Raw genomic sequence first — 14,810 nt, forward strand, 5'->3', positions numbered from 1 at the left:
CTCTTACACCAATATAAAAATAAACTCAAAATGGATTAAACACCTAGGGCGCCTGGGTGGCTCAGTTGGTTGAGCGACTGCCTTTGGCTCAGGTCATGATCCTGGAGTCCCTGGATGAGTCCCGCATCGGGCTCCCTGCTGGGCAGGGAGTCAGCTTTGCCCTCTGACCCTCCCCCATCTCATATGCTCTCTCTCATTCTCTCTCTCTCAAATAAATAAATAAAATCTTAAAAAAAAAAATGGATTAAACACCTAAATGTTAAAACCTGAAACCATAAAATAAAACATACGCAGTAATTTCATTGACACTGGCCGTAAAAACATTTTTCTTGATGTCTCCTCAGGCAAGGAAAAACAAAAGCAAAAATAAACTATCAGGATTATGCCAAAATAAAAAGCCTTTGCACAGCAAAGGAAACTATCAGCAAAATGACACAGCAACGTACTCCATGGGAAAAGGTATTTGGAGAATGATATATCCCATAAGGGGTTAATATAAAAAACACTTAACACCATAAAAATGCCCAAATAATCCAATTAAAAATGGGTAGAGGACCTGAACAGACCTTCTTCCAAAGAAGACATACAGATGGCCAACAGACACATGAGAAGATGCTCAACAGCACTCCTCATCAGGGAAATGCACAAAACCACAATCAGATACCACCTCACACCCGTCAGAATGGATAGTATCAATAAGACTAGAAATAACAATGTTGGTGAGGATGTGGAGAAAAAGGAATCCTCCTGCCCTGTTGGTGGGAATGTAAATAGGTGCAGCTACTGTGGGAAATGGAAACGTCCTCAAAAAATTAAAAATACAATTACCAGATGATTCATTAATTCTACTACTAGGTATTTACCCAGAAAACATAAACACTAATTTGGAAAGATACATGCAGCCCTGTTTCTTGCAGGGTCATGTACAATAGGCAAGATATAGAAGCAATAAGTGTCCATTCACAGATAAATAGATAAAGAAAACACACACACAATGGAGTATTATTCATCCATAAAAAAGAATGAGATCTTGCCATTTTCAACCGCATGAATGGACTCAGTGGGTATAATGCTAAGTGAAATAAGTCAAACAAAGGAAAACAAATACCGTATGATTTCACACATATGTGGAATTTAAGAAACAAAATGAACAAAGAAAAAAGAGACAAAAAAACCCTTTATAAATTTTTTTTTTTAAAGATTTTATTTATTTATTTGACAGAGAGAGACACAGCGAGAGAGGGAACACAGCAGGGGGAGTGGGAGAGGGAGAGGCAGGCTTCCCGCGGAGCAGGGAGCCTGATGCGGGGCTCGATCCCAGGACCCAGGGATCATGACCTGAGCCAAAGGCAGACGCTTAACGACTGAGCCACCCAGGCGCCCCCAAAAAACCCTTTAATACAGAGAACAAACTGGTGGTCGCCAGAGGGGAGGTAGGTGGGGGCAGGGATGAAATAAAGACGATTGAGAGTATACTTATCACGATGGGCACTGAGTAATATATAGGATTGTTGAATCATTATATTGTACAGCTAAAACTAATATAAACACTGTATGTTAACACAGGAGAAAAGATCTCCCAATTTTTGCTTTAGTAACTTCAGAATAAAGGTATATTAGGGATAAGCGCGGAGTTTTGGGAGTTCTAAAGAGTTCAGCTATTGGGTAAATACCATAGTTACAGTTATAATATAGGAGTAAAGCCCAAATATGTTCCTAGCCAATAAATCACTCACCAGGGCTGGCCACTGTGTGATTGAGACTCGAGTGCCCTGGACAAGGACTGGGTCCTTCCGGGGTGCCCATACCAGAGACCCTTCCAGCAGAAGCACAATAACTTCTTCAGCATGAACTTTAACCCAGGAGTGTTGCTTCCAGTTACAGCCATCAAATTCTACAAAGATCTGCAAAAAGAGATGAAAAGGAGTTTGGAGGTCACATCTGGAAAAATCCACACTGTAATAATTGAACAAACATAATCCGTGACTAGGAAAAATTCTACTTTTCTTTTAAGTTCTTTTAATGAATTTCAATAAAAATCAGTCTTACTTCAGAGCAAGGAAGCTGTGCTCAGCTTCACTCTGAAAAGGGTAGCAGAGTTAAGGGGGCACATCCACAGTCAAGAATTTTTAGCCGTGATCCTATTGAAATTTGTAACTCTTGGTTTCCAATTTACATCTATGCACACCAGCTGGGGACTTACTATGTATAAAGAACTGGACTAGGTTCAGAAATAACAGAGAGAAATCTAGCACATTTCCTGGTCTCAAAGAGCTCATAGTCTATTAGGCTGGAGAGAAATTTTTTACAGTTCTACTGAAAAGGACTATGAACTTCTTTGATAAATTTTTTTGAATAGGTGATATACGCACATGGCACAAAATTCAAAAGGATAAACACTGAAAAAAGACGTTGCCCTCCCAGTCCTGCGTGTGGATTTTATTTAATTTAAAAATTTATTTGATTAAAAAAAAATTACCCCTGCCAGGAGTGATCTCAAATCTGTTAGGAGAGGCATGCTATCATCATCAACAAGGCTTTGCTTCCTCCCACAAGAGACATTCTACTTTTTGAGACATGGTTTAGTAGACAGTGTAAGAAGTTTTTGAAAGTGATTCATATTAAATGAAACTACATTTTTCTAATAAATAGTATGCTTAGGTTTGGCTTTTCCATATAAATTCTGACTTCTGAGCATGTTTCACATGCAGCATAAAGAGCAAGACATATGCAAATAGGTATCAGTACTTAGAATAGATAGACCCAGGACCTAAAATAAAGCTGGTCATAGAAGGGCTAGAGTGTTTATTCATTTTCACAGAATTTTAGTTTGCTTTTGGGAAACACATGCAATAAAATGATAAAATATAAATGAAAAAAAGTCAAGACCAAGCAAACTACAACACGAAGTATAAGATGGAAAACTTAAGCTGGCCCTAAGGATCTATACAGCTCTATGACTGACTGATGTTTTTGGCTCTAAGCTTCTTAAAGGCCAATTTGAAAATGGGAAGTCAGCTGCATAGGTCCCACCATCTACATCTTTTTTTTTTTTTTTTTTTTAATTAAACTCTACCCCCAACGTGGGGCTCAAACCCACGACCTAGAGATCAAGAGTCACATGTTCTACCCATGAAACCAGCCAGGCGCCCCTCCCACTGTCTAAAAGGAAAACAAAGCCATTACACAGGGAAGCAATGCTTTTCCAACCCCTTGGCAGTGTAGGAAATTTCTCACAAGAAGCTTCCTAAGGCAACAGTGAGTGATGTAGGACAAAGCCAGAATCCCTGAGTGACTCCCAACTAGGAACCATGGAGTTACCAAGATTTTTAAGTACTAGGGGCACCAAGCATTTCCTATAGAGTGAGTACTACACGTGTTGTATATGTATGTACTATTATTTTTAAAATATATGTTGATGAGGGCAACTGGGTGGCTCAGTCGGTTAAGTGTCTGCCTTCAGCTCAGGTCATGATTTCAGGGTCCTGGGATCAAATCCCACATCAGGCTCTCTGCACAATGGGGAGTCTGCTTCTCTCTCACTCTCCCTCTGTGCTCTCCCTATCTATCTCAAATAATGAATGAATGAATGAATGAATAAATAAATAAATAAAATCTTTAAAAAATATATGTTGATGATATAATGAATAAAATTTAAATCCATTAAAATTGTTACTGAATTTGCATCAGCTTTTGTTGGTATACATGTTCTCATCCAGTCAACATACAAAATTATAGGTACAATTATATGAAATTTCAGGACACTTATACTTGAAAAGTGTGAAATCACTTCTCAGTAGTCTAGCATTAGGCTTAATCTCTTCACAGACAATATACACTTGTGGATGTGGAGTGCATTGCTGAAAAGTTATCCCAGAAATTAAATTCATTATATAAAGCTCCAGTTTTATTATAACAAGTAAGCTTCACTTCTACTTAAACACACACACACAAAGGGGAAACGAGGCTCAGAAAGCAGAAGCATGATTTTTTATAGAGAAAGAGAACACTGAACTGCAATATATTTAATATATGAATGGGCTCACTCATATACATATATGTTCCAAGGGAATAAAACACAACTTCAAATAACTTGCAGACAACTGGGAAGAGATAATCAAACTTACACTTACGTGCAGACTCAGGCACCAAGAAAGGTAGTAACAGCATAAATAAACAAAGGTTGGAGTTTATGTTCTAGGAGGCTTGGATTTGAGCATTAGCTCCACTCTATGAACTGCAACACTGGACAAGTCACTCTTCCCTCCTCAAGCATTGGCTTCCTCCCTTGTGATACGACACACCTGTCTTACTTCCCTCATACAGAGGTTGTAAAATTTAAATCAAGTAATGGATTCAAAAGCACTTTGGTCAATTGCAAAGCACTACTTAGGCAATAATATGCCATAAAACAAAGAGAAATAAAGTAAAATAAAGAGGCAGGAGAGATCACGTCAGGGGTCCAGAGGGACTTACATGGGCTGAGGCCAAAAAAAAAAAAAAGTCCCAATCAAGTTCTAGGATGGCCAGGAGCTATATAAGCAGACTGTGGAGAAAGGAGTGGGAGATGAGGCTAAAAAAACTAAGAGTCAAGATGGAAGACCTTGAATACTGGGATAAAAAATTGGGGCTTCATCCAGTTGCCAATGGGAGGGGTGACTGTGCTTGTGTGTGCATGCATGTACACAAGTGCCATTAAAAGGTTTCTAACTGAGGTCAAGCTATGAACAGAGCAGTTGGCTTTAAGGATATTCGCCTACCTACCAGTGGATATAGATGGACTGGAGTTGGGGAAGGTAATAGGGGGTGTTCTTCGATGACTTAAGAGTGGGAGCAGTGAGACTAGGAAAAAAAATGACTTGTGTTTAGGAGAATCCATGAGTTCTATCACCAAGCTTGATGACTGGCTGGATAAAAGGGCAAAGGAAAATGCAACAATGGCTTGGATTTTGAACCAGAGTGGTACCATTACATAACTGATGTCAGGAGGAGGAGGTGGCTAAAAGACACACAAGACCTTGCATGGCATGTAAAGAAGCATGAAGTATTAAATGCCCTGGCTGAGTCTGACCCTGAGTGACAGTCCTGTACTGGGCATCACTCAGAAAACCAGAGGTTGAGGCTCCATGGCAAATCACAGCCAGGTGCCATGCTGCAGTTCTAATCTGCCAACCACATTAAAAATCAACCCATGAGTCACAAAATTATAAGTTATAGCAACACACAAATACAAGAACAACACTAAAAGAAATAATTGTACTACAGCTGTAACAATTTTTACTCTTTGTACAAAAGAACTTCAACATTCAAAAAGTTAATATTCAGGAATCCTATTATCACTTATCTGAAAACATCAAGGAAAAGTTCAATTATTGGAAAGCCAGATCTTACTTAATTTAAGGGAAATTATCTCTCAACCCACCTGGGCAAAGGACATATATGGAATAAAGTGTTTACTTTGACAACAACAGTGCTGTATGTTCTGGGATCAAGCTATATACCTCAAGGCTAACAATATGAATTTGTTTTAAGAGCAATATGGAGGGGCGCCTGGGTGGCGCAGTTGGTTAAGCGTCCAACTCTTGGTTTCACCTCAGATCCTGATCTCAGGGTCCTGAGATTGAGCCCCCTGTGGTGAGATAGGGCTCTGTGGTCAGTGTGGAGTCTGTTTGGGATTCCCTCTCCCTCTGCCCCTCCCCACCACTCACTCGCTCACTTGCTCTCTCTCCAAAATAAGTAAGTCTTTATGGAATGTGGATATATGTAAACATATTCTCTGAACAGTGAGGCTTATTTCTGGCCCTAGCACTGTGCTTTACTTCCTAGCTAGAGTAATGGAAAAAGGTAGAACATATAAAGAATCATTTCAGACTAAAGTACCTAGAACATGAACTCTTAAAATGGTAGTAGCCAGGTCACAGAACAGGAGGAAGGGATATAAACTAACAAAAATCAATGATTGTGGTTGGACTGAGTCAGAGATGACCAAGGCAGGTTGAATATCTGAACAGAACAAGACTAAAACAGTTTTGAGTTGATTATTTAAAATCTTTTTAAAATTTCTATTATTAGAATAGAAGCAGCAAGTAGAACTACACATGCTACAGCTAAAATCCAAGGACTGGATGTAAAATATTTCATTAGTTAGTGGCAATACTCTTGCTTTTATTTCAAAATTCCTTTTACAGTATCTAAGTGATTTACATTTATTTTAGTGACATTAAAATCAAAGAAATTCTTTAATAAAATCAATTTCTCTTAAGTTTGATAACATCAGACAGTAGTAATCTGAGTAATATAAGCTTTCATGTTTATTGTTTAATCATCAGTTTGGATTCTGGTTCTCCCTAAGGCCATTCTTCCTACAATAAAATTATTCATTTATTCACTCTCAACAAAAACAGAACACCTCTTATGTTAATGTATAGCATTTACTGGGGTCAAGAATATTAAGGTGAATAAAGCTAGCAATTGACAGCAGGGACTCACACCCCAGATGAGTCAACAGAGGTATAGAAATGATTACAGAGCTATGTAATAAGGGCAGTAACAAAGATGTGAACATGCTATATTAGGCCAGAAAAGGCATCTGCCTTGAGAAACTAGAACAGTTTCACAGAAGAGATAGTAGTACCCATGCTGGGTCTTAAAAGACAAGCATTCTGGTAGGGAAAGGAGAGAAGACTTTCCAGCAGGTACAAAGGAAGAGAAACATAAAAGCAGAATGAGTGTTCCAGGCAGCAGCCAGAGCTACCAGTCAGTAAGTAAGCTGTAAGGGCTCTGATTGACATGTTAATGCATGATGAATTGAAATCTGGTGGCAAAGGTGTCTTGTTTGGCCAGCAGAATGTTTTGTTGTTGTTGTTGGTTTGTTTTTAATGTGCATTGAACATCTTTAGGCAGTGTCTGCAGTCTCCAGGTGCCAATCTCCACTATACCCTCTGGTCTTTCACCTAGCTATTTTCATAAGCCTGGTACCCTGGACCCATGTGGGTTTATGTTCCCTGATACAGGCATTGGGGGAGCCACTGATAGTTTTAAAGGGGGAGGGGGAAGACATCATAAAATGTTTTATAAAGATAGTGCCATCTGGGGAAAAACTTCTCAATGCTCAGTTTAAAATAGAAAATCAAAAGAGAAATTACAAAGTATTTTATAATTAGATGAATGTCTAAACACACTTTACTCATACCATGAAATAGTATTGAGAAGTTTTTAAAAAATGAGATACATCTAGGGGCGCCTGGGTGGCTCAGTTGGTTAAGCAGCTGCCTTCGGCTCAGGTCATGGTTCCGGGGTCCTGGGATCGAGCCCCGCATGGGGCTCCCTGCTTGGCAGGAAGCCTGCTTCTCCCTCTCCCACTCTTCCTGCTTGTGTTCCCTTTCTTGCTGTCTCTCTCTGTCAAATAAATAAATAAAATCTTCAAAAAAAAAAAAAAAAAAAAAGAGATACATCTAAAACACTTAACAAGGAAAAATCTCCAAGATGTATTATACGCAAAAAAGCTGGCTTCAGGGGCGTCTGGGTGTCTCAGTTGGTTGAGTGTCTGACTTCAGCGTGGGTAGTGGCCTCGGGGTCCTAGGATCGAGCCCTGCGTCAGGCTCCCCGCTCAGCAGGAGTCTGCTTGTCCCTCTGCCCCTCCCCCTGACTGTTGCCTCTCTCAAATAAATAATATCTTTAAAAAAAAAAAAAAAGCTGGTTGCAGATTTTGGGGGGCAGTGAGGGAATAGAAGGATTGAGACAAAAGAGGTAACAGTATTTTAGCCTTAATCAGTAAATGTTCCTTCTTCTTTAAAAAAATATGTATTCATAAAAATGCTTAAATAATTAATACTTTTTTAAAAAGGAAAGTATTAACTTTGGGAACAGGGTGGAAGATTAATTACAGAGAGAAGAAACTGAAGGCAGGGAGACCAATTACAAAGCCATGATAATCCAGGAAAGAGATGAAAAAGGCCTAACCCCAAAGGCTGTATGAAGGGAAAAGTTTGAGAAACTACAGAGATAATAGTAACAGGATATGGTGATGACTGAGAGTAAGGGAAATGGAAGACTAACTCAACTCCCAAGGTCTCTAAATTTTCTTTTCCAATTTTCCTACCTACATTCTGTTCAAAAAGGACAACAGGTCCAAGATGGAGTCACTTGTGCTAAGCCCAAGTCATCAAATCACAAATCTCCCAGGAATGGAATCTTAAACCAGTAAGTCTGGAACTACCTGGTCACTACTAGTGATATAATCAGCCTGATAGACCCCTACTATCCCCCAAGGAAAGTGGCCTTGTCTGAAACAATCAGCTCTTTGCTAGAATAATCTCCTTGTCCCACCTCCTTTCGCCTATAAATGTCTTTCATTTTGCACAGCTCTCTGGAGTTCCTTTCTATCAGCCACAAGGGTTTGGTGCCTGATTCAGGTATTGTTGAAAAAAGCCAATAAGATCTATAAAATCTACCAGCTGAATTTTGTTTTTTTAATGATTCTAAACAAAATGTAAAGTCTATTTCAAATGATTTTACAAAACTGTGGGATATCTTGATAGCCAAGATGGGGAATGATGCATATCTAGAAGACAGCAGTTTTCAAACAAAAAACAATTTTCTCTCTGTGGTTCCTCTGATCAAGAGATAGCTTTCTAACAATTAACCTTATTCACCACCTCACCCTCCCCCCCCTTATAACAGCCACAATAAGTTAAATGTTAAGTACTTGAGTACCATAGGGATAACCTGAATAAAAACTCAAGCATATACATATATAGCGCTTTTAGGGGCTGTGGAATCACAAAGATCTGGATTTGCATCCCAACTTCCTCATTTCTTAGCAGTGTAGCCCAGGGGGCGCCTGGGTGGCTCAGTTGGTTAAGCAGTGTAGCCCAGGGCAAGTCACTTTAGCCTCTTTGCGACTCACTTCCTTTGCCTATAAATAGGGACAGTAAGTATCTCAAAGGATTGTCTGAGGATTAAATGAAATAAAGCATAAAAGGCCTAGCAGACTTTGGGCTCCTGATAAACTTGCATTCCTTAAGAAATTCACACTACTGGTCTGATTATAAATTGGTATGATATTAAAAAAAGAAAAAAAAATGTTATCTATCAAGAATCTTAAATACGTGCACACTCTGTGTCTCCATAATAACACTCCTGGCAATAATCCAGGATAGGCTTTATTCACAAAAATGCTCATCATGGCATAATTGATAAAGCCTAAAATCTGAAACAATTTCAATATTCAATGAAAGAGGAACAGTTAAATAAATTATCCAGCCAATAAAAATTGTAAGATTTTTCTTAGAGAGCATTTTATTGTCTTCCTTTCAGTTATGAGAACAATACATGTTACCTGTGGAAAATAAAGAAAAGCACCAAGAAAATTAAAATCGCCCATATACAAAAGTTTTCAGTAACACAGGAAAATTGCTACATTAAGTAAAAAAGCAAAACACAAAATTGAAAATACAGTATGAATTCGACTTTTAACAATTCTAAAAAAGAGGTTAGATGAATATGTATCAAAACATAAACAGCAGTTTCTAATCGGTTGTGACATACAAGGGCTACTTTTAAAATTATCATCAAAATAATTTCTTCATTCTGTATCACAGGCATGCATTACCTGAGAATCACAAAAATAAAACATCTAATGCTTCTAATCTAATAAGCCAGATGTAAGTCACAAAAACCAGTGGACAGCGGACTTCGGACTGGAGTCCCAAGTAAGATTCCATTTATCTCAAGACCAAAAAATTAGTACTGAGTCCATGTCAACAGAAATATGTAACAAAAAAATTAAAGATCAATTATAAACACCTTATAACAGGAGGCCACAGAGTAGAAATTCCATAATAAATCAGATGTGAAAGTTAACAATCTAATACCGGCTCTAAATATTCTTTTTAAGATATGGTAGTCAGAGAAGGCCTCTTAAAATAACAACAGAAAAATGCATGTTCTGTTCTTGATGGAACTTACAATTTAGTAGGGGAGATAAGCTATACATCTTGTTATATATCTATAAGAAGAAAAACTGTGATTAATATTCCAAAAGAGGCATATAACAAAGTACTAAAGTAGCAAAGAAAAAAAAAATAACATGCTGGGGATTCAGAAAGGCTTTACAGAGGTGGTAGAACCTGGAATGCACAGGCTTTCTCTTCTCTTTATAGGATTTCAATGGTTAACATTAAAAGCAAAGGGGTTAAGGGGAAACAAAGCAGAAGCCAGAAAGTATTAAGAAAGTGCAAGATCACTGAATCAGGGATACTTGCTATAAATATCCTTTTGGCAACACCCACTTTCCCTCATTCGATTCTTTGCACACCAAGGGTCCTTCTTATCTGTAATTTGGTCTTGAGTAGACCAGGAGGGGGCTCTGTGCAGATCTCTGGATAGGTATTATCTCCCACTGTAAATTAATAACCTTATATGACGATTTACAAATCAGTCTCCAGAGAGTTTGGTTAGTGAGAATCAGTTCCCTAGAGCCTGATTACTCCTGAACACACACACACACAAATGGAGTTTTTGCTCTTGCAAAACTGAGAGAGGTCATACTAGATGAGTCACTACTTAACAATCAGTCAGGTTTTACCCATCTGTAGAACAAGGGTAAAAGACACTCTGGCAGTTAGGGGAGACGGGTAGAGAGGGCTTAAAAACCACCAACCTGTCAAAGGCAGTGGAAAATTGAGAAACAGCAACAGGTGTTGTGTCCCCCAGGCCTGTGGAAGCAAAGCCTACAGGAATCAACTCCAGCTGTTGAGAAAATCACTAACAACAGAAAAGGCCATGATACTTACCCACCATTTAGGGGAAGGAAGTGGGGAACTGAATCAACCATAACAAGTTGGAAATGAGAACTCGGCAAGTGAGCACTGAAGGAGGGAATGAGCCCTTGGCAGGTGGGGAATTAGTGAAGGAACTCTTAGAAACAAATGGGTAATTAAGAGGAAAGATCTGACTGTGTAGTAAAGGGAGAGGATGCTGGATGGACAAAATGACCAGTGTATGTGATCACTGGTGGATATACTACACAGCTCTAAAATAAACAGAAATCAAACACAAAGAGGCAACTATTAACAATTATACACATACATACAAGACAAACTTAAAAAAAAAAGAATATGAAGCACCTGAGTGCCTGAAAAACTCAAGGATGGCTCACTGTCTCAAAAACAGACCTCCTGCTCTAAGAGAATTAAAATGAAAAGTGCGATTAGAGGGGCTCACACTTAAACATTACATATTCATTTGTACAATCTCACTTTTATTTAAAGTTCTCTAAACCTTACATCGATCCACAAAACCATATTCTATTTACTTTAATAAACCGCGTATCATGTATCATGCAGATTTTTATTGAACTTCTGGAATTATAAGAAAAGGACACTTAAGGATAGTCATTAAAATCCATAAACTCCCATTTCAATTAGGACTGAAGTTCTAGGTTTGTGTGAACACAGGTTGAGATTGTGGACTGGAAATATGGTACTGTCCTGGACCTGATTATAATCATTACATTACCTACAAACAAAGTAGGGAGGTATTTTAAAGTCCACCTAACCTGAGACAAGGAGGAAGGTGGGAGGAGGACGTAAAAAAAATAAGGCAGATACAGATATGCTTTCATTCCTCTTGGAAGACTCCCAGATAGAAGAAACATGGTACTAGCCTGGACACTGCTACAATTATTACATTATCTGGAATCGAAGGAAAGGAGCACTTTAGAGTCCACCTTTCCGCCAGATAAAGATCAAAGATCAAGGGATAAAAAAAATAAGGCAGATATGCTTTCACTCCTCTTCCAAGTTCTGGATAGCTGTGATAGCTACGATACACATTCAAAACAAATCAGTGTTACTAAAGGCATCATTTAATTATAAGAAACAGCAAGAAAAGGGCAGTTTACTTAATAAAATTGGTGCTGCCACCACTGATTACTCAGTAGGAAGCAAGTTAGATCCCCCACCTCACATGCCGTTTGCAAAAATATTCCAGGTGGATCAAAGATCTCAAGGTAAAAATAAAGAAAAACTGAACAACATTTATATAGGCTCAAGACAGGGGAGCTATCCCCAAGCAACCCAGAAGCCATGAGGAAAAGTCCAAGAGATCTGATGATATAAACATTTTTGTTTTTCTATATGGCAAAACAACTCATCAAGTCAAAAGACAAGAGAAAATAACTGCAACATACTTGTGAAGTAAAAGGGTTCATATCCTGAAAATGCACAGAACTTGTACAGAGCGATAAGACAACTCCTTTTTTCAAATGGGCAAAAGATAGGCATAAAACTCATTAAAAAAATACAAAGAGCCAATAAACATAGAAAAAAAGCCAGCAGTCATGAAAATGCTATATTATTTTTCACCCATTGGATTGCCAAAAATGACAAAGACCAATGACACCATGATGGCACAGGTAAAAAGGGAAAGCACTGCATGCACGCACTGCTGGTGGGAGTATGAAATGCTATCACCTCACTGGAAAACAACCTGGCATTACCTAATAAAATAAAAGATGCATATACTCCTGTAGCTCCTAACCCACTCCTGAATGTCTAAACTACAGAAATAAAACCATGATTACACAAGATATATGCCCAGGTTTATTAACCACAGCATTATTTGTAGTACCAAAATTTTTTTTCAGTAACTTTAACAGCATAAGGAGGAATGATTGAACAAATGATGGTACATCCATTCTATGAAATACAATGTAGTTACCTAAAAGGATGAGTAAGATCTATAGGTATCGATGCCCATGGTATAATGTTGAATGGAAATAAAGAGAGGGGCAGCTGGCTGGCTCAGTGGGTAGAGCCTGCAACTCTTGATCTCGGGGTTCTAAGTTTGAGCCCCAGGTTGGGTATAGACATTACTTAAAAATAAAATCTTAAAAAAACAGAGTCCTTACTTAAAAAGGGGGGGGGAGCAGGCTGCAGATATTGTGCAGTGTGATACATGTGATTAAGAAAAAGGCAACCCTTTGTATATAGATGAATGTTTTTACATTTTTTGTACTAGTATTAAGAAAGATGAGCAAAGCCTTCTTTTGCAAGTGGAGGCCTGTGAAAGATTGTTGGCTTTTCCTGTGTACTTTTGGTTATTTGACATTTCACAAAACAGAAGTCTTGCTTTTTAGCAAAAAAAAAAACAACAAAAAACAAACAAAAAAAGGGAAGGAAAACCCATGTTTTTTTGGGTCTGTGTGTCTTACCTACTGTCCCTACATATATGAAGGTCCCAAGGTCTCTGCAACTCATATGAACCAATAATGATTTAGAACACAAAGAGAACAGACTTAAGAGTCAGAAAGAAATGCATAAAAATCCATTAAACTAATCTTTCAACAAGACTTTTTTTTTAAACAAGCCTATTTAGAAATACAAATAAAGCTACTATTCCATGGGGGGTGGGGAGGTTTCTTCCCTATTATATCTAAAAATCTCAGTAGTTATTTGTTAGCATAGCTTTGATGAAGATGCCCACTATCAAACCCTTATCAACAAAACTCCCAATCAACAGGATCCTGACTTTTCTTTTTTCGTATTTCATTTTAAGGTAGTACATGGCTTTGGTATTGTTTTCCACAAAAGGGTTCATTAAATGGAGCAGGGCTACATTTTGAAACATTCAGGATTAAAAAGTATTTAGAAAGAGGGTATTAATGGAGCCTAAAACTGAGAAGTGTTTTCAATCACTTCAAAAACTCATTCATCCAACCCTCAATTACTCATCCTTAACAGGGGGCGCCCTGCTATGCATTACTCAAAACCAAGCATGCCTGAAAACATCTTAAACTAACTGAATGAAAATCTGCCCAATCACAGGCCAGCTGCTTGAAAACTCCACCCTTGAGTACAGGAAGAACACTTTTGATTGGAAGACGGTTGTGTTTACTACGGTGTGTGGTGCAAATTGGTAAGGCCCACATGTCTAGGGTCCAAAGGAAATCTCTTTAATGAAAAAGAAAAACAAACGGCCAGTTCTCATCTTAGACTAGTCATTGTCATTAATAGAACCTCAACATAGCAACTGCAATTCTTGAGCAATTTTGCAAACTGGTGAAAAATTCTAAAGGCTCTGAGTTTTGTTGTGGTTGTTTCTCATCTATGTCCCTTGATAAACATACAGGACAAGCTTGTTTATTCTCAAAACCCTAATCCGCCTTTGCTTTTTATGTATACAGCTCCATGCAAGACCTCAACACAGTTCTAATGTACGCTTGGCTTTAATTTCCAAGAATCACTGCAACTTTTTACTTGGTCTGAGAAACCAATTCAATGAGCCCAGTGGTAAAATTATTCAGTATTTAGCTTCGTAGGTGTCCAGCATTTCAGTGAGCTTCAAAAACCTCTGCCCTTAGGGAGCCCAGCAAACAACAAAGTGAATGGGTAGCCATTTCAGGTGCAGAGCTCATTAGCAATTCATCTGATGGAGGAAACAACTAGAATATAAAATTCCGACTGAAAAGCTAGGGCAGGCTAGGCCTTAGGTCAAAGTATGCATATAATGATGGATCTTCATTATGTTTTGCATTTCGGGGGTAAATTATTGGCTCTGAGAGAGACACCTCTCCCCCACCCCAACCTAGAAAGCAGTCTTTTGAAGAAAGCACAGAAGAATTTAAATCCAAATCCCCTCCTTAATCATCATCCTCGTCCCCTTGTATTCCTGGTATCTTTTTACAAATTCGCCCCACTGAAGCCTCATAAATGCCCAAGCAGCCTTTTCTTATTTAGCATGGAGAAAGATCAAAGAATGTGAACTCAAATAGCAGAAGCAAAGGCTAAGCCAACCGCAAGCCAAAC

General features: G+C 38.4%; 1 protein-coding gene across 3 annotated transcripts in view; it reads right to left on the reverse strand.

The window, feature by feature from the left end:
* Positions 1-14,810, reverse strand: part of KDM3B (lysine demethylase 3B) — a 64,810-nt gene that overhangs the window by 48,548 nt on the left and 1,452 nt on the right. For all 3 annotated transcript variants that reach the window (XM_036084030.2, XM_036084022.2, XM_036084034.2), the window contains exon 2: positions 1,737-1,904. In XM_036084030.2, coding sequence (XP_035939923.1) covers positions 1,737-1,904 — 168 coding nt within the window. The remainder of the gene's footprint in view (positions 1-1,736; positions 1,905-14,810) is intronic.

This window comes from Halichoerus grypus, chromosome 2 (genome assembly GCF_964656455.1).
Source record: "Halichoerus grypus chromosome 2, mHalGry1.hap1.1, whole genome shotgun sequence".
Lineage (NCBI taxonomy): Eukaryota > Metazoa > Chordata > Mammalia > Carnivora > Phocidae > Halichoerus > Halichoerus grypus.